The 21,020-nt window shown below is 52.0% G+C and overlaps 1 protein-coding gene across 5 annotated transcripts in view; it reads right to left on the bottom strand.

The window, feature by feature from the left end:
• NTNG2 (netrin G2) overlaps window positions 1-21,020 on the bottom strand; it is a 75,148-nt gene that overhangs the window by 27,726 nt on the left and 26,402 nt on the right. For all 5 annotated transcript variants that reach the window (XM_036854120.1, XM_036854116.1, XM_036854119.1 and 2 more), the window contains one exon: window positions 14,875-15,518. In XM_036854120.1, the coding sequence (XP_036710015.1) occupies window positions 14,875-15,518 (644 nt within the window). The remainder of the gene's footprint in view (window positions 1-14,874; window positions 15,519-21,020) is intronic.

Here is a 21,020-nt window from a genome sequence, read left to right as displayed (position 1 = left end):
TGCTCAGGCTGACAGAGTGGGATGGGAGAGGTGGGTAGGAATCCAGAGGTGGTCACACTGGTCAGAATGGCCATCATTAAAAAGTCTACAAATAACAAATGCTGGAGAGGGTGTGGAGAAAAGGAAGCCCTCCTACATTGTTGGTGGGAATGTAAGTTGGTGCTGCTATTATGGAGAACAGTATGGAGGTTCCTCAGAAAATAAAAACGGAATAACCATATGATCCAGCAATCGAACTGCTGGGTATATATCCAGACGAAACTCTAATTCAAAAAGTTACATGCACCCCTATGTTCATAGCAGCACTATTCACAACAGCCAAGACATGGAAACAACCTAAGTGTCCATCGACAGATGAATGGATAAAGAAGATGTGGTATATATATACAATGGAATATTACTCAGCCATAAAAAAGAATGAAATAATGCCATTTGCAGCAACATGGATGGACCTAGAGATGATCATACTAAGTGAAGTAAGTCAGAAAGAGAAAGACAAATACTATGTGATATCACTCATATGTGGAATCTAAAATATGACACAAATGAACCTAACTATGAAACAGAAACAGATTCACAGACACAGAGAACAGACTTGTGGTTGCCAAGGGGGAGAGGGTTGGGGGAGGGGTGGAGTGGGAGGTTGGGGTCAGCAGATGTCAGCTTTTATATATAGAATGGATAAAAAACAAGGCCTTCCTGTATAGCACAAGGAACTATATTCAATATGATATAGTTATCCTATGATTAAACTATAATGGAAAAGAATATATAAAAAAGAATGTATATATATATGTATAACTGAGTCACTTTGCTGTACACCAGAAATTAACACAACATTGCAAATCAACTATACTTCAATTTAAAAAAAGATATTAAAAGAAAAGGAACCCAGAGGTAGGCATTTCCCCACAGAGTGGAAAGAGGCAACTCCAAATGGGGGAGAGGCACCCGAACTCCCCGAGGCCAGGGAAGCCCAGACAAGGCCCCTCGTTGACCCTGGGCTCCTGCAGAAGCCTCGGCTTGTCCTACAGGTCAGCCTCTGTGAGCTGCGGTGCACGAAGGCGATGGAGCGTGTGATGTGTATGTGACCGGTGCTTGTGGAAGTGGATTCACGCGTGTAGGTGGGGCAGGTACGTGTGTACATATAAGGGAGCACCTGTAAATCTAAAACGTGCTTGAGGGACTTCCCTGGTGGTCCAGTGGTTAAGACTCAGTGCTCCCAATGCAGGGGGCCCGGGTTCAATCCCTGGTCAGGGAACTATATTCCGCACGCCGCAATGAAGATCCCGCGTGCCGCGACTAAGACCCGACGTGACCAAATAAATAAATTAATTAAAAGTAAATAAATAAAACATGCTTGATATGGGTGGCGTGCCAGCAAGCCTTCAAAATGACCCACTCCAGGCTCCCTCTGTTGCGGGGTAGAGAAGCAGCCCAGCCGGGGCTCTCCAGCCCTGTCTGTCCTGCCCATGTCTCATTAGCCTCAGTTACAGCTAATAAGGTCCCTCCAATCGCCAAGCTGTGGGCGGGGCAGGGAGCCAGACAGGAGCAGAGATCCAGGGATTCAGCTTGGCTGGAGAGGGTCCCCCAGGTGAGCGATGGACCCGTGGAAATGGGGTTTTGCTCAGGTAACTAAATACTGACTCCTTACAAATAACAAGGGCTCCCATTTCCCAAGCACCTACTGCACGTCGGGCCTTGAGCTGACCTACAAGTTCTCAGACCGTCCTCGAAACAGTAGGATCCCATTTCACAGATGGGGAAACTGAGGCTCGGGAAAATTGAAGAGACTTGCCCTGGACCATAAACTAGCAAATGAAAGAGTCTGAATGCAGACGCAGTCTTCTCTTTGACACCAAGATGTGCCGCTATCGACTCATTACAAAGAGACCTCGGAGCCCCAGGATGGCTGCCCTTGGTTGCCGGGACGATATGGGGTCTTTAGAAGCGTGAGAAGCGGGGTTTCTGGCCTAAATATTGTCTGTCAGCCCGCACCTGTTCTCTTCTCCTTGTACATCGTGGAAGACCGCCCCCCCCACCCCATCCTCTCAGGCCCTCCACCCAGCACTTTCCCCTGCTGTTCCTTTCTGTTATCTCTGCATCATCACCAGAACCCCAGGGTGCTGCGGTCCCTCCCTCTTTTCAGGAAGAACCCTCTCCTTCCCTCAAACTCCCCACCAGCTTGTACTCCATTTCCCTGCTCCCTTTCATGATCAAACCTCTTGAAAGCCTTATCAACACCACTTTTGTTTTTTTTACCCCTCATTCATTCTTTTAAAGTTTTCTGCATTCACCCTGGAATCCACCCAAGATGGGCTTTGTCCCCGACTCCCCCAAATCTGCTCTCCCAAGGTCACCTTTGACCTCCATGTTGCTAAGTCCACGGACCCACCTGGCTGTCCTCTGTCTGGACCCCTCAGTGGCACAGGACACTGATGCCCATGCCCCCTGGATATGCTCCTCCCGCTGGGCTTTGGGGCACCATCCTTCCCGATTTTCTCCCCTCTATGGCTCCTTGTTCTCCGTGTCCTGCCTTCACTGTCCAACTTCCCAGGGCTCCATCCCAGGCCAGCCCTCATCTCCCTCCTCGTTCTCAGCCTCACACGCTCCCATGGCATCGGGGGTCATCTCTAAGCCCAGGACTCCTGGGTTGCCTGCCCTTCGAACTTGGACGTCCAAATGCTCCCATGCCTCGAGAGCACCTCACAGCAACAGGTCAAAACAGAACTCTGTCTTCCTCTGGGGGCACAGCCACCTGGGAAAACCGTTCTGCAGTTTCTTATAAAGTTAAACACACATTTATCATATGACCCTACAATCCCACACCCAGGGATTCACTCAAGAGAAATGAAAGCTTATGCTCATACCCAAACCTTTACACGAATGTTCAGAGCAGCTCTGTTCATGGAGGCATTCATTCTGCCCCAAACTGGCAGCAACTGAAATTCCCTTCTCTGAGTGAATGTGTTAGGGAACCGTCAAATGAAACCGCTCACCTTGGCCAGGCACGATGACGACCGCTTGCCTGAGTTGTCTCACAACAGGAGGTCCCGATAAGGAACACGGTGCTGCCGGCCAAAAACTAGCCAGAAGAATTTGGGAGGGGCCAAAAAGAGGGAGGAGACGCCAGCCCATAATATGTCCTACCAACCTCCCAGAAACCCTCGCGCTGGAATCCATCTTGGCTGAGAGATGCGCGCGCCACCAGGAAGGACCCTGAGTCAGAAAAAATATGGGTGAAGCAAGACGATTGGCCAGAGACAACCCAGAAACTAACCCAATTACCATAAACCCGGAGACTGCGAGCCACGTGGCAGAGCAGTCTTCCTGGGCTCCCTTACCCTGCTGCTCTCCGCCCCGGGCGCCCCTTCCCAGTAAAGTCTCTTGCTTTGTCAGCACGTGTGTCTCCTTGGACGATTCATTTCCAAGTGTTAGACAAGAGCCCACTTGGGTCCTGGAAGGGGTCCCCCTTCCTGCAACAAATGGACGGAACTGCGGTGCACCCAGCCCCTGGGCGGTATGCTCCCCAGCAATAAAAAGGACCATGCTTGATGGCAACAACACAAGCACCTTGAGGGCACCGCGCTGAGCGAAGGAAGCCTCTTACACGCTGTGTGACTCCATTTACAAGACGTTTTCAAAAAGACAAAACTTATGTAAATTGATACAGCCACTATGGAGAACAGTATGGAGGTTCCTTAAAAAACTAAAAATAGAACTACCATATGACCCAGCAATCCCACTACTGGGCATATACCCTGAGAAAACCATAATTCAAAAAGAGTCATGTACCAAAATGTTCATTGCAGCTCTATTTACAATAGCCAGGACATGGAAGCAACCTAAGTGTCCATCATCGGATGAATGGATAAAGAAGATGTGGCACATATATACAATGGAATATTACTCAGCCATAAAAAGAAATGAAATTGAGTTATTTGTAGTGAGGTGGACGGACCTAGAGTCTGTCATACAGAGTGAAGTAAGTCAGAAAGAGAAAAACAAATACAGCATGCTAACACATATAAATGGAATCTAAGGGAAAAAAAAAAAAAAGTCATGAAGAACCTAGCGGTAAGACGGGAATAAAGACACAGACCTACTAGAAAATGGACTTGAGGATATGGGAAAGGGGAGGGGTGAGATGTGACAGGGTGAGAGAGTGTCATGGACATACATACACTACCAAACGTAAAACAGATAGCTAGTGGGAAGCAACCGCATAGCACAGGGAGATCAGCTCTGTGCTTTGTGACCACCTAGAGGGGTGGGAGGGAGGGAGATGCAAGAGGGAGGAGATATGGGAACATATGTATATGTATAACTGATTCACTTTGTTATAAAGCAGAAACCAACACACCATTGTAAAGCAATTATACTCCAATAAGATGTTAAAAAAAAAAAAAGAACAAAACTGTAGTGACAGAGATCAGTGTTTGCTGAGGGCTGGGGGCCGGGAGAGGAGGGTGTGGCTACAAGGGGGCAGCTCGAGGGAGCTCTCTGCAGAGATGGACTGTTCTGTGTCTTGATTGTGCTGGTGGTCATATGAACCTACATGGGTTAAAATTCATAGAACTGCACTCCCAAAGGTCAATGTTACTGTATGATAATATACAAAACAAAATGTAAACATATTAAAAAATTTCTTCCAGAAACTTCTTCCTCCACCGGCTGTCCCCACTTGACTAGATACAATCTCCATCCACCCAGGGTCTCCAGCCAGAATCCGGGGCTCCCCTGGATGCCTCCCGCTCCCACCAGCCACTCCGTCAACTCCATCCCCAGGCAGCCCTCGGCTCCCATCTCCACGTCCAGAACCCGGTCCAGGCTGTGGTTTGTCTCGGCGGAAACGGCCTGGTCTCCCTCCAGATGCCCCTCCCAACTCAAGCGGCCAAGCATCAGAAATCAGATAGTGTTACCTCCCTGCCTAAGATCCTGCAATGGCTTTCCCTGAACTTAGAACAAAAACCTACTCCCTCCAGAGGCTGCAGGGCTAGCACCACCTGGCCCTGTCCCCTCTGCTCTCATGGCGCTCACACACTCTAGCCACGTCACATTAAGTTCTTGGAAGGCATCACCCGTGAGGTGAAGGCAGGGCCTTTGCACCTGCTGTTCCCCTGCCGGGAATGCACCTCCACCTGCTCCCGCTCACCCTTCCACCTTCAAAGCTTCCTCCTCGGGCTTCCCTGGTGGCGCAGTGGTTGAGAGTCTGCCTGCCAATGCAGGGGACACGGGTTCGAGCCCTGGTCTGGGAAGATCCCACATGCCGCAGAGCAACTAGGCCCGTGAGCCACAACTACTGAGCCTGCGCGTCTGGAGCCTGTGTCCCGCAACAAGAGAGGCCGTGATAGTGAGAGGCCCCCGCACCGCGATGAAGAGTGGCCCCCGCTTGCCGCAACTAGAGAAAGCCCTTGCGCAGAAACGAAGACCCAACACAGCCAAAAAATAAATAAATAAACAAATGTGGGGTTTAAAATGTTCTGATAAAAAAAAAAAATAGCTTCCTCCTTGGGGGCCTTCCCCCACCACCTGGGCCCCGGTGTCAGGTCGGCCCTCCCAGCCACCCTCCCTATAGTCCCCTCGGTTTGTTACCTTCCCAGCACCTTTAGTCACCTGTGGTGGTTTGGTTTGTTTATTCCTATCTCCCTACTAGACTGTAAACCCCGTGGGGCTCTTGGATCTGAAGCACCTGGCTGTGTTGGACACATAGTAGGTCCCTGTTATGGATTGAATTGTGTCCCCCAAAAAGACAGATTGAAGTTCTATCTATGCTGGTGCCTGTGATTGTGACGTGATATGGAAACAGGGTCTTTGCAGATGTGATTAAGATGTAAATTAAGATGAAGTGATACTGGAGTAGGGTGAGCCCTTAGTCCAGTATGACTGCTGTCCTTCTAAGAAGAAGAGATATGGGGAGAACACTCTATCGAGACAGAGGCACAGAGAGAAGACGGCCACGAGAAGACAGACGAAGGGATGGGAAGCTGCACCTACAGCCAGGGGCTTCCGCAGCAGCTAGGAGAACGGATCCTCCCTGACAGGTTTTAGGGAGAGCATGGCCCTGCCACCACCCTGATTTCAGACTTCAAGCCCCCAGAACTGTAAGACAATACATTTCTGTTGTTTTAAGCCCACCTGATCTGTGGTACTTGGTGATGGCAGCCCCAGGAAACTAACTAATACAAGTGCCCATTAAAAATATCCGTTGAATGAATTAATACGACAGTGACAAAACTCTCAGAAGAAAATCCTCCCCACTCAGCGAGAGAAAGGGGGGCGCTCGTTCTCCCCAGCACTGTTGGAAGGCATTACTGTCAGGGATTCCATCCCTAACTCACCCACCAGGGCCCCATATCTTCTGAGACCCCAGCCAAACCCAGCACCCCCCTCCTGCCCCCTCCCACCAGGGCTGGGGCCACACCTGGTAGGTGAGCAGCCCAGAGGTACCCAAAGGAGCCTGGATAAATGCCCCATGGGTCCCCCTGCCACACTTGGCAGTGGACACCCCCCACATCCTCAGCACAGCTCTGCCCCCGCCCCATTCCTCAGCAGACGACAATATTGTGCATGTCCCATCTTTGGTGGGAGGAAGTGGTTCAGGAAGCTTGGCAGATTCGGTTAAAGGGTGTAAACAGCACCCACAAAAATCTCTGTCCTTAATGAGCTGGGAACATATATGTTGGGTTGAAAAAATAAAAAATGGAACATGAAACTGATTCTCCAAACGTTTTGGGATCATGGACCCCTTTGGCAATGGAATAAAAACTAAGGCCCTCACTCGGGCTGACCTCACACCCACATAATGCTTAGCATGTATTTCCGGGAGTCCAGGACCATTAAAGCCCACTCTCCTGAAAGCCCACGGGCCCCACAGAAGGACCTCCAGGCTGTGCCCTGTGACCCTGGTGTTTTATTGACACAGTGGTGACCCTAGCACTTACTGCATGTTTACCACAGCCTGGCCAAGGCTCTGAGCCTCTTCATGGGTTGTCTGATTTAAACTCCATGATTATGGGACTTCCCTGGTGGCGCAGTGGTTGAGAATCTGCCTGCCAATGCATGGGACACAGGTTCGAGCCCTGGTCCGGGAAGATCCCACATGCCGCGGAGCAACTAAGCCTGTGCACCACAACTACTGAGCCTGCGCTCTAGAGCCCACGAGCCACAACTACTGAGCCTGCATGCCACAACTACTGAAGCCCGTGTGCCTAGAGTCCGTGCTCCGCAACAAGAGAAGCCACCGCAATGAGAAGCCCGCACACCACAACGAAGAGTAGCCCCTGCTCGCAGCAACTAGAGAAAGCCCGTGCACAGCAACAAAAAAACTCCATGGTTATTATCTCCATTTTATGGAGGTGGGAAAGGAGCCACAGACAAGTTAAGAAACTTGCCCTGGGTCACACCTGAGCCAGGATTTGCACCTGGACAGTCTGACATGGAAGCCATCCACCTATTTCTTTTTCATCTTGTGTGTGTGTGTGTGTGTGTGTGTGTGTGTGTGTTAAAATATACATAACATAAAACTTACTATTTTGCCATTTTAAAGTGTATAGTTCAGTGACATTAAGTACATTCACATTATTGTGCAACTATCATCAATATCCTTTTCTAGGGACTTCCCTGGTGGTCTAGTGGTTAGGACTCAGTGCTTTCACCACCGTGGCCAGGGTTCAATCCCTAGTCAGGGAACTAAGATCCTGCAAGCTGTGCGGTGCAGCCAAAAATAAAATAAAATTAACAAACAAACAAATAGAAGCAATTACCTTTAAAAAATATCCTTTTCCAGAACACTTACATCACCCCAAACAGAAACTCTATACCCTCTAAATAACTCTCCATTCCCCACTCCCTCCAGCCCCTGGCAACCTTATCCGATTTTCCATCTCTGTGAATTTGCCTATTCCTGGTGCCTTACAGATGTGGACTCACAGAGTATTTGTCCTTCTGTGTCTGGTTTATATCATCCATGTTGCAGCAGGTGTCAGGAATTCCTTCCTTTTCAAGGCTGAATAATATTCCATGGTATGTACCGATCACATTTTGTTAATCCATCATCAGTTGATGGACACTTGGGTTATTTCCACCTTTCCACCATGCGAATAATGCTGCTAGGAACGTGGATGCACAAGTATCTATTCAAGTCTCTGCTTTCAGTTCTTTTGGGTATATACCCGGGAGCGGAACTGCTGGATCATATGGGAATTCTATGTTTAATTTTTTTGAGGAACCAAAAAACTGTTTTCCACAGCAGCTGCACCATTTTACATTCCTACCAATAGTGCACAAGGGTTCCTATTTGTCCACATCCTCGCCAACACTCGTTGTTTTCTGTTTTTCTGACAGTAGTCATCCTAAGGGGGCATCTCCGTCTATTTCTTAACCTCCAAGCCTCAGTTTCCTCATCCGCGTACTGGGGACAATGGCCCTCAAGGGGCAGGACTCAATGAGGAAACACACATACGGGACTTAGAATACCACACGGCCCGTAAGAACTGCTCAGCAATGACAGCTAATGTTACTGAAGGGGGGAGCCCCACCCCCCCAACCCCAGGTGGGGCTCACAGAGCTACAAGGGTCAGTGCAGGCAGAATAAAGTCACACGCTTCCCTTCTCGCCCATGTTCCCTGTCGATCAGAGACGGAAGAGACTAGATGGAGGGCGGGGCAAGTACGTGCAGTAAGTGGAAAGGCCTCTGCTCTCTCTGATCCCCTCCCCCTCCCACTCCCCTCCACACACACACACACACACACACACACACACACACGTGTACAAAGTCTTCTTCCCTCCTGCGGTTTCTATTCTCGTCCTAAGTTCCGTCTATCTCCAGTTACTGCGTGATCAATACAGACAGGACGTTTATGGAAGAAGACAAGAAGGCAAGAAAGGGGCAGGGGGTCAAAGGAGGAGAAAACCAGGCGGGTGCTGGCTGGCCCGGGGCCTTGGATGAGAAGCCAGACCCCAGCAGCATCTGGGAAAGCCGGTGGATTCTCACACCAACCAAATTTTAAAATGGCATCTATAGTTCCTGTTCACTTAATCAGTGGTGTACAGATCAGGTGCACAGGACCTTCATCTGATGCGTGAGACCTCTCTCCATCATCTCCCACCAACACCACCCTGCTTGGCTTGAATACCTCCAAGAATGGGGAACTCACTCTTCCATTCCAGCTGGACTGGTTCCCTGGAGCCTCCAAGAGTTTTCTGGGTGGAGGACTTTGCCCTGGGGCAGGGCCTGGGGGTGAGAATAGGATGACCATTTCCCCTTCCCTCTGCCCCAGATCCAGAGTCAGCAGGCTGTTTACCCGGAGTTTGTCCACACTTCAGATCCCAGGTGTCCGTCCTGCCAGGGGCCTGCAGAATACTGTGAGTGTAGTGGCTATGTTGTCACAGCTGTGAGAAGACAGGCGGGTCTCAGAGCAGAGGGGGCACACTGACAGCTTGTGAGCTGCCTTGGGCTGCAGGTGTGTTTTGTTTTACCTGCACAGGATTTTCAAAGAACTTTGAGTAGGTGCCAGTATTTCAAAAAGCAAGTGATTTCACATATATATCTGCTATGTGCCTTCTCTCACAACATCAGAAGATGTGGCCACATCTGGTCTGCCTCTCTCCCTGACCTCTCCGGCTACCTAGCCAGAGGAATGGGACACTAGGGTAAGCTCTTCAAATACATCATTTCACTGAAGCCTCACCCCAAGCTGGTGAGGTCGTTATCATATCTCCATTTTGAAGATGGGAAAACTGAGGCTTAGACAGGTTAAGGTGATCCAGTTAATCAGTGATGGAGGCAGGATTCAAACCCTGGTTGGTCTAATGATGCCATCTTCTACCTGGGGGTTCCCACCTCTCCACTTCCTTGAGGAGATTTGTAAAGATAAAGCCTTCTGGACCTCGCCCCAAACTTGTGGGATCCAGAGCTCTTAGCAGTGGGGCTGGGGAGCCCGTTGTTTTAAAATGCCCTCCTGAGGATTTCCCTGGCGGTCCAGTGGTTAAGAATCTACCTTCCAATGTAGGGGACGGGGGTTCGATCCCTGGTCGGGGAACTAAGATCCCACATGCCGAGGGGCAACCAAGTCCGCATGCCGCAACTAGAGAGAAACCCACGCGCTGCAACGAAAGAGCCCGCATGCCAGATCCCGTATGCGGCAACGAAGGACCCCTGTGTGCTGCAACTAAGACCCGACGCAGCCAAAAATAAAATAAATAAATATTGAAAAAATAAATAAATAAAGTAAAATGCTCTCCTGTATGAAGCTGGTTGGATGTGGGCCTGGCTGACCTTGACCACTGTGTCGGGGGTGCAGGTGGGGGCCCTGTCTCTTCTCCAAGCACCATCTCATTCCTCCTCAAATCCGGTGCCGCCCCGGACTTGCCCAGTTAAAGCCAGCCGCTCTCCCAGTCCACACCTGAGTTTCCCTGTGTGTGGAAGGAGAAAATCGCTCCCGCCCCCTCCCAGCCTTCCAGGAACGGGAGCAACTTAACGGGCGGGACCCCCCTCTTCTCTTTATCTCAGACCCAGAGTAAGCAGGACTGGCAAGGCTGTTTTGCCTGGTCCTGAAGGGAGGGGAGGCCGGTGGTGGGCCGGGACCTCCAGATGCTGGAGGCTACTTTGCTCCCTGCACCACTGCCCTGTGGGGCTGCGGTTCGCTCTCCTCCTTCCTCTCACCTCCTGATTTGTACCAGGTCCTCATCCCCAGGGGCCTGGGCTTCTCCATCTGCTCCATCCTCCTCCCCCAGAGCCAGGTGCTTGCTGGCTGGAAATAGCCGACATGAGTGACAGGGCTGGAAGCATCCATGGTATCAAAGACCTTTGGATTCCATAGAGGGATGGACTTGAGCTTGGGCACACTTGGGTTGGACCTTGACTCTTTGGTGTTCAGTTTCGCTGTGTGATCTACTTATGTCCCCTGACCTCGGCCTCCTTATCTAAAAACACGAGGTAGAGGGGAATGCCATCCCTGTGGGAAAGGCTCTATGGGGCGGAGATCAGGTCCGGCTTGCTCAATGCTCCAGCTTGTGGGGTCTTAGAGATTTAATAACCATGTGGGAAGTGAATGACTACTGATTAACTAAGGTGTATGTGAGCCCTTAGCTCACTGCTCAACAGGAAAGGAGCCCATAGCAAACACTCAATAAATATCAGCTACTATTGTTAGCAGGCCACAGGGGGAGGCACCGTGTAACTCTGGGTCATGAAATTCTGAGCAAATACCAGAACAGCTTCAGTCTGAAATCCCAGCACCTGAGAGCCCTGGGATCCTCAGGTCACTACTCAGGAACACCAAGGGCATCATCTGGGTGGGCCCACGGGCACCTTTGCCACCCCACCCTGCCTCTCTGGCCTCTCTGGCTCCCAGGCACAGCTGGACTTTCCCACCTGGAATTTAAAAAGGAAAAGTAGAGGAAGTCACAGCCCGTTGCTGAAGCATCTAACTAGACCTAATTAATCGCTTAGCCAAGCTGCCGCTTTCCTGCCAACCAGCCGCCTGAAGAGTACTTACTTTATCTGTGAATTGATTGCGTACTTTCACCACCACTACAGCTAATCCCCACCACCCACAGAGGCTGGGTGCCAACGGGAACTGGGAGCTGCTGGGCAGGGACCGCCCTGCCACGTTGCCAGGAAGGCACGGGCTCCAGGCAGCCCCAGTCCTCAGGTTACAGACAGGAAACTGAGGTCCAGAGAGGGGTGCAGGCAGGCGGGGCTGGAACCCAGCTCACCTGACCCCCAGGTCACCTGGCACCAGAACAGCCCTCTTGATTTGGATGAGGCTGAAAAGCTGAGGCTCTTTCCTGCCCCGCTCTGTCCCTCTGTCCCTTCCCAAATACGATCTGCCCCACTTCTGCATCTCAGAGTCCCTCCTAAGAGAAAAAGGACCTTCACCCCTGGCTGAGGTGTAAGGGGCACTACAGGTCCTGGCTGTCACCATCCAGCGCAGACCCTGCAACCGGCCCAGACCTCAGGACCCTGCATGAGCCGCCTAATGAAGTGGCAGGCAGGCCCTTGATTAGATTCCTGAAGATGAGGGACACCCCCGTAGCAGCCCAAGGAGGTCAGGAAAGGGGCCACAGCCCCCAGAAGGGGTGGGGATCTTGTTCCTACCTCCGAACTGCTAAGCTGTTGGGTCGGTGGATGGGGGGGTCTTAAAAGAACCAGACCATTGCATCCTCAGGGCTGGCAGAGGTCACCAAGATGACCAACGGCCCAAAGCCTGGACATAGATCCGAGAAACAGAGCAGGAGCTTGATCCTTGACTCCCCACTACTACAATAGCTGCCATATATCAGGTGGTTTCCAGGCCGTTCCTGGTTTAAAATAGCCTGCCCCAAGTGCGGGCGGGTTAGGAATCACGGGTGTCAGAACCACAGGCCCCTGCATGTGCACCTGCCTCACTGCCGCCTGCTGGCCTTGAACTTGACCCCACCTCATGAATCACTTGCCTTTGCCTTGGCCCACCTGGAATCCACACACAGAGTCAAAGGAAAATAAAATGCAGACACAGCGGAAAACCAAAGCCCCACACCGCCCCTGCCCACCCCTACTCCGCAGGTGTGACCACAGTGAGAAGTTAGTACACAAGATTCTAGCCTTTCCCCACATCCACGATGCTCCTGGGCCCGAACGGGCTTCTTTCCAATGTCAATGTCAACAGAGAAATCATGTGTGTGGGCATATTATATATTTTACAAAAATGGGATTATACTATACACACCATGCAGCAAACTGGTTTTTGCACTCATCAGTAATTATATACTCGGGCAGTCTGTAGAGCCTGTTGTGGAAAGCTGCCCAGGGTATGTTGTCCCAGCTGGGTTCTGGTGCAGCCCCTGCCCAAACTGGCCTAAGCCATGTTTCTGGCTCTAATTATGCCCCAACACCCTTGGGTCTCAACTTGGTCCTTCCTCAACCTGCCCCAGCTCTCGGACGCCATTATTTTGAACACTATTTATTTTATTCAATAAACACTCTGTTAGCATGTGTGACGTGCTAAACCCATAGTAGTTTAAACTACGATGTAATAAACACAAGCTCATAGTAGTTCTGAGTATTTCATCAACTCTAACTCTAACTCATTTAGCTTACCACGATCCAATACGAGAAGGATGCTCATTATCTTCCCTGTTCTACAGATGGGGAAACTGAGGCACAGGGAGGCCCTCGTCCGGAGGCTCACAGCCAGTCAATGGCAGAGCTGGGGATTCAACCCAGGCCATCCGGCTCCAGAATGCCTACTCCCAACTGTCACACCAGCGGTCCTCAAACGTGAGTGTGTATCAGAATTCTCCAGAGAGCTTATTAAAACACAGATTGCTGGGCCTCACCCCTGGAATTTACGATACAGCAGATCTGGCATGGGGCCCAAGAATTTGCATTTCTAACAAGTTTCCAAGTGACGCTAATGCTGCTGGCCCAGGAACCACACTTAGAGAGCTCTTGTGTTGCACGCTGCTGCCCCTTATGATTGACCCCTTGGTTACCAGCGACGGGCCCCCCCCCAGGCCTCACTCTTGAGTGCAGACCAGGGTGTTATACCCGTGGCTTGGGATAAAGGCCTTGCCCCTACTGACCAGCAGGTCATCTGTCGAATGAACAGATGATCTGGGACAGCGTGCGACCATTTTATCATCTGCAATCTAAAGAGTTCCTGGGAATCAAAGGCTGTTTTTACCTCCTATGATGGTCTTTTGCCTCCCCCCAAAGTGTCCACAAAACATTTTCTTCTCCAAAGCTGTGAGTAAAGGAATAACTCGGCAGGGTTGGGTTGTCCACACGCTACATAGTCCAAAGAAAAGTCTGGCCCTTAACTAGCTCCTGGGAGGAGTTTATGAGCCTTGGAATGTCCTGTCCAATAAGAGTGTCTTTGTTTACCTGGGGCCTTGGACCACTCCAGATAATTTACGCTAATGATGTGATTTATGATGGCAGCCTTGGGCCATGTAGTATCAACATGACCTGTGGGTCAAGGAATTGGGGACCAAGGTCAACCACGTGGGCAGTCAGCCATGCCTACATAACCAATTCCCAATAAAACCCCTGGATACCCAGGCTCGGGCAAGTTCCCCTGGCTGGCGCTACTTCACACGTGCTATGTCACACATCGTTGCTGCACTGGGAGAGGAAGACCGGAAGCTCGCACTGCTATCTCCCAGAGCCTGCCCTCTGCACCTTTCTCTGTTGCTGACTGTAATCTGTATCCTTTCATTGTAACAACAGCAACTGTGGGTATAACAGCTTTGCTAGGCTCTGTGAGTCCTTCTAGCAAATCACGGAGTCTGAAGGTGGTCTCGGGCACCCCGCAGACACAAGTGCCCATTCATTGAGTCCGTGGCCACTTACACTGTACCTCCCGAGCACCAGGCTTTAGCTCAAGCCCCACCCACACCGCCCAGGTCTGCTCAGCTCCACCCATCCTCTCCAGACCTCCCAGCCCTGTGGCTAGAGGTAGCCTGGGCCCTACGGAGGACATTTATCAGCCACCATTCACCTCCCTCCATGGAAAAACGCAGGTAGCCCCGTTGATGTAACACCAGGTAACATTCCAGGTACCAGGTAATGTCCCAGGTATCATGTAACATCCTAGGTACCAGGTAACATTCCAGGTTATCAGGTAATATCCCAGAAAACAGGTAACATCCTGGGAACAAGATAATATTCCAGGAACCAGGTAACATCCTGGGTACCAGGTAACGTCCCAGGAACCAGGTACTATCCCAGGAACCATGTCACGTCCTAGGTACCAGGGAACATCCCAGGTATCAGACAACATGCCAGGAAACAGGTAACATCCTAGGCCTCAGGTAACATTCCAGGTATCTGGTAATATCCCAGGAAGCAGGTAACATCCTGGGTACCAGGTCGCCCCCGGGCCTTACCTGCCCATGACCTCGATGTTGGAGATGGCGTAGAAGTACTTGTAGAGGTTCTCCCGCTGCACATACGTGCCGCCCAGCGCCGGGCGCAGCAGCCGCATGCGCAGGTCGGTGAGGGTGAAGAACTCCTTGAGGCCCTTGGCGCTCTCCAGCCGCGTGTACAAGTTGTCCATGTTGCGCAGGCTGGGGCCGGCGAAGATGGCAAAGCGGTCCCGCACCTCGAAGCGCACGTGCTTCTCCTTCTTGGAGCCGGCCCAGCGCGAGTACTCTTCCGTGCACAGCACCCGGTGGGCACCCGACGCCGACAGGTCGCGCGCCCGGCGGGCGGGCATGCCGAAGGCCTCCATGCAGTCCTCTGCGTAGAACTGGTAGGGCTGCCACGTGCGCCCGTTGTCCAGCGACTTCTCCAGGACCATGACGGTGGGCCGGCCGTACTCAAAGGTCACCACCACGTCGTCCGTCAGCTCCACGCTCTTGTTCCACGAGAGGGTGATGTTGGCCTCCAGCGGGCTGGGGTAGCGGCTCCACGTGACGCTCTGCCAGTAGGTGGCTAGGCCCTCGTCCTCCCTGTCGAACATGAGCTGCGGCGGGTGAGCCAGGTCCGGGTTGGAGGCGTCACACTCGTTGCTGCACAGGTAGGGGTTCTCCTGCGGGGGGAGAAGACCAGGGTGGACGCTGGATGCTCTGGGGGGCCCGGGAGCCTTGTCCCAGCCCAGCCCCGCTGTCTGCCCAGAGGTCTCAGAGCCTGTGCTCCGACGTCCGGGCACCAGGAAGCCTCTCTCTTCCGAAGCCCATAAAGACATGCAGCTCTATTGCCTCCCAAGAAAACACATTTGTTCCTACTCTAAGCTCAGACAATCAGGAAGGGCGGGAGCTAGTCACTGCTCCAAGACCCTCCATGGCTCCCCACTGCCTGGAGGGTAAAGCCTTACCGCTTTACCTCATTGACTCTGACCTCCTCCCACCATATCTGGAGCCACTGTTCCTGGCCTCCCACCTGAGCACTCCTGTCCTCCAGGCCTCCCTTGTCTGTGCCTCTGAGCCTTTGCAGATGGCGTTCCCTCTCCTCGACATGCCCTTCCACTCTCTGTCTGCCTCCAAATTCCTACTGACACTTTTTTTTTTCATCTTTATAGGAGGATAATTGCCTCACAATGCTGTGCCAGCCCCTGCTGTACAACAAAGTGAATCAGCCACATGCATACATATATCCCCATATCCCCTCCCTCTTGAGCCTCCCTCTTGAGCCTCCCTCCCACCCTCCCCATCCCACCTCTCTAGGTCATTGCAAAGCACCGAGCTGATCTCCCTGTGCTACGCAGCTGCTTCCCACTAGCTATCTGTTTTACATTTGGTAGTGTATATATGTCAACGCTACTCTCTCACTTCGTCCCAGCTTACCTTTCCCCCTCCCCGTGTCCTCAAGTCCATCCTCTACGTCTGCGTCTTTATTCCTGCCCTTCCCCTAGGTTCTTCAGCACTATTTTTTTTAGATTCCATATATATGTGTTAGCGTACGGTGTTTGTTTTTCTCTTTCTGACTTCACTCTGTATGACAGTCTCTAGGTCCATCCACCTCACTACAAATACCTCCATTTCGTTTCTTTCTATGGCTGAGCAATGTGCCATTGTATAGATGTGCCACATCTTCTTTATCCATTCATCTGTTGATGGACGTTTGACTCTTGAAACATCTCCTACACAGAGATGCCTTCTCGACCCTTCAGACAATACAATTAGTAGCAACAGGAGGGGCGCTGGAAGAAGTCAAAGTCACAGCCCCCTGGTGCCCAGCACATTATCTCATTTCTCTCCTGTTTAGTAACTAGCTCACCGCCAATGCTCACAGTGTGGGAGTGTCAGCTCCATGCTCGGGATGAAGCAACCCGGGCTTTGGAAGGTGGTGGCCCTTGCCCGAGGCCCTGCTGGGAAGAGCTGGGGGCCACACTGTGGCCTGTCTGTCACTGGGGCCTGCTCTCTGTCCCCACAGCACGAGTGTCTGCCTCACGCACAGCCCAGGTTCCCCTCAAGCGGGTGCATCTTGTGGCAGTCCTTTCCAGGTCCTCGGCACGTGCCTGGCAGGCCCAGTGGGGAACACCGGCTGGGGAAGGCAGGGCACGGCCCCCACGTGCTTCCTCTCCCCTCACCCCCGCCTCCGAAAGCTGGCAGCCCACTCCCTGGCCCAGCGGGCTCCAGCCGGGGCTTCCCTCCTCCGCAGTTCAAATCCATCCCCTGGATCTGGTCTGCCGTGTGAACTCACCCGGAGGCCTGAAAATATCACTAACGTGGTGGTTGCCGGGGGTTGGAGGGATGAATAGGGGGGAGCCCAGGGAATTTTTAGGGCAGTGAAGCCATCTTGTATGACACTGTCATGCTGGATAAATGACATGATACATTTGTGCAACACCAAGAGGGACCCCTACTGTCAACGTGGGCTTGCGTTAATAACAACATGTCCGTGTAACAAAGGTACCACGCTAATGCAAGCTGTTAATAATGGGGCAACTGTGTGGGGAAACGGGTCTTAGGCGCTCTCTGGACTGTCTGCTACATTTTCGGTAAACCTAAGACTGCTCTAAAAAATAAAGGCTATTAATTAAAAGGAAACACCGTCACTAAGAACCGCACGCGCCCCAGACCAATTGCAGCTCCTTTGATGAATATTTCAGGTCCCTGGTTTGCTCAGAAACAAAGCGGCTTCGATCTGAGTTAAAGCCTCACATTCTAAAATGAGGCATTCGGCTCCCAGTGTCAGTGGGCGCCTTGTCTCCCGAGGGGCTGAGCCGGCATCACCGCAGCGACCTTGGGCCATCACCTTTGAAGCCCGTTAGTGGAGGACCAGTTCCTAGGCCACCCAGGGATCCTCAGTGGGCAGGCTGGCTCTGGGGTTTACTGAGGCAGGTTCCACCAAAATAGCTCTGTCCTGGGTCCCCTGTGGTACAACTGTCCACCCCACCTGGCCCGACCTGCTGATTCCCAGGACCCGGAAAACTTGGGGTGGAAGGGGTACAGCATTGAGTCCACCCCCCTCACTGAGCAAATGGGGAAACCGAGGCCCAGGGTGGGGCAGGATGGGCCCGGGCCTCCTTGAGGGTGGGAGGGGTTTGAGGATGAACCTGCTTCTGTCCTGGACAACCTCAGGGGTGTTCTGGAACTCTCGGGACCTCACACAAAACATGGCAGGGAGAGGGGCCTGGCTCGGCCCACGGGGGTCCAAGCTTCCTTGCGCTCCAGTTGGTGATCTTGTGATGTTGCCCGGAATGCGGAGAGGCTGAAAGGCCCCATGGGGATGGCTCAATGGCTTGTAGAGTCCAGGCCTGGTGATGAAAGGGGGGCAGGCCTGCCTGTGGGGGACAGCCTGCTCCCCAGGCCCTCAGCCGGCTCAGAGCTCACACCTGGACACTGGGGACCGGAAGACACAGTTTGCACCCAAGTGGGCATCCTCCCCTCCCCCAACCCAGCAATCATCCTCTTCCCACAGCTTCCCTTCTTCTAAGGCCCCTGGCACCTTGTTATGGAGTATACTGTGTCCCCCCCCCACCAAAATTCATATGTTGAAGCCTTAACCCCCAGTACCTCTGAATGTGACTGTATTTGAAAATAGGTCCTTTAAAGGTGATTACATTAAAATGAGGCCCTTAGGGTGGGCCCAAATCCAATCTGACTGGTGTCCTTACAAGAAGGGAAAATTTGGATACCCAGAGAGACCCCTGGGGCACGTGCACACAGAGATGACCATATGAAGAATCAGCAAGAGGGGCCCATTGGCAAGTCATGGAGAGAAACCTCAGAAGAAACCAACCTGCCTTGGTCTTCAAGGGTCAAACCTTGACCTTGGACTTCCAGCCTCCAGAACATGAGAAAATAAATTTCTGTGGTTTAAGCCACCCAGGCCCTAGCAAACTAATACATGCCTCACCCCAAGTGAGCAAAGCGTGGGTCAGGGTGGGAGGAGCGGCCAGACGCTCTCTCTGGGGCCCTCCTCTACCAGCCCGCTTCTCAATACGCTGGCACCAGGTGGCATCATGCTACTCTGCCCACCTGGAAAGCTATCCACCCAGCACTGAAGCTGGGCCTTTTCCCCGGCTGTCTCATCCCCTCTCACCTCTGAGCTTGTGCCCCTGCAGCCGCTTTCCCTACTCTGGGTTTTTAGAGCTTTCCCCACGTACTTCCTCCAGGAAGCCCTCCTTGCCTGATTCATTTTTGAACCCAGTTCCCTCATCATTCACCACAGGATTGTTAGTGTGCTTATCTGGGACAGTGTAGAGGAGCCTCCCTGTAGGGCTTGGACCTCAGTAACCAGTCACTAAGTTACAGTTATTACGGTCATCCTATTAATTAGTTATTAATAGAATGATAATTAGATTAATAGTAATAGACCTCATATGGAATGTTGATATTATTCCTGTCAACCCCCAGCTGCTGTGAAACACCTCACCTCTCCCCTGGTCCTTTTTTTTTGGCCATGCCACGTAGCTTATGGGGCCCTAGTTCCCCGACCAGGGATTGAACCTGGGCTCTCCGCAGTGAGAGCGCGGAGTCCTAACCACTGGACCTCCAGGGAATTCCCTCCCCTGGTCCTTCTCCATCCCCCTGCCTACGTTCCCTCACCTGCCCAGCCTCCTGTGGTCCCCATGGCGGGACATTGGATCCCTCACGCCCCGATGCACCTGGCCTGTCTGTCATCAGGAAGACTGACACAGCCGGCTCTGCCAAGGGATGGGAGGCTCCAACCTGGCTGCCAGAGCCAAGCTGCCCTAACCTGCAGGGCTCACTGCCCCCCCCCCCCGCCCCCACCCCGGCCTCAGCCCGGGAAGCAGATGGTCAGAAACTAATGAATCAGCCTGTGTATTTACCAGCCCTGCGCCTGCTGCGGAGTGAGTGGGCTTAATCAACAGCGAGCACAATAAATAAATCCCAAGCCATCGCCAACACAATTCCCTCTCTCCTATTTCTCTTCTTTCTTCCACCGCCCTCCCACCCCAAGATCTCGGAATTCCATTTAACCATTTAGGGGCCAGAGTGCCCCCGACTGAAGGCAGCTTCATGCCCACGGTCCTTCCCAAGCGCCATTGGCTCATACCCTCATTTTCCTCCTGTTCTTCACTAGGGAGGATTCCGAGGAGGAAGCCTGGGGTGCGAAGGCCGGTTCACCCCGAGCCCCGTACCCTGAGCACTGCTGCATCTGACGGCTGATCACTGCATGTGAGAGGGAGGGGCCGGCAGGGGGGCCAGCGTTGGCTGGCCTCCTAGGTCTGCACATTTCCACTCATCTCTATGAGATCAGATTAACTAATCACCGTCAAGATAAAGTGGCCTAATACCGGGGAGAAAGAGCCAGGGATGTTTGGGGCACACCCCTAACTTCTCTGGATGACAGCAGAGCCAAACTTTGATATTATCAAAAGTCGTCATTGTTTCTTTAAACATTTCATGAATATCACCAAAAACAAAAAATCATACCCTGTTTAAAAACCTTAGGATGGGGCTTCCCTGGTGGCGCAGTGGTTGAGAATCTGCCTGCCAATGCAGGGGACACGGGTTCGAGCCCTGGTCTGGGAAGATCCCACATGCCACGGAGCAACTGGGCCCGTGAGCCACAACTACTGAGCCTGCGCGTCTGGAGCCTGTGCTCCGCAACAAGAGAGGCCGCGATGGTGAGAGGCCCGTGCACCGCGATGAAGAGTGGTCCCCACTTGCCACAATTAGAGAAAGCCCTCGCAGAGAAACGAAGACCCAACACAGTCATAAATAAATAAATAAATAAATAAATAAATAAAAGAACGTGAATTTCTAAAAAAAAAAAAAAAACCTTAGGATGTTCTCTGGAAAAATGTAACATATCACATTTTCCACTTAGGGGACTCATGGGGTCCCATTTCCCCAGTTAGGAACCCCTGTTCTGGGGTCAAACAGTTAAGGAAACTGGTGTTGGGGTCTGAAAGCCTTGGGCTCAATCTTGGCTCAACCCCTTGAGGCTGTGTGACCTTGAGAAAGTTGCTTTGCCTCTCTGAGTCTTTATTTTCTCATCCAATATCACATGAGATAATCTGTATGAAATGCCTAGGAAATGTCCCCAAATGGTAGCAATTATTATTAAACAGCAGCTTCACGTACACTAGGTCAAGGGTTTTCCCAGCAACCTTCCA

This window comes from Balaenoptera musculus, chromosome 6 (genome assembly GCF_009873245.2).
Source record: "Balaenoptera musculus isolate JJ_BM4_2016_0621 chromosome 6, mBalMus1.pri.v3, whole genome shotgun sequence".
NCBI lineage: Eukaryota > Metazoa > Chordata > Mammalia > Artiodactyla > Balaenopteridae > Balaenoptera > Balaenoptera musculus.
The sequence above is the reverse complement of the archived record's forward strand: the minus strand, read 5'-3'. Positions and strand labels throughout refer to the sequence as shown.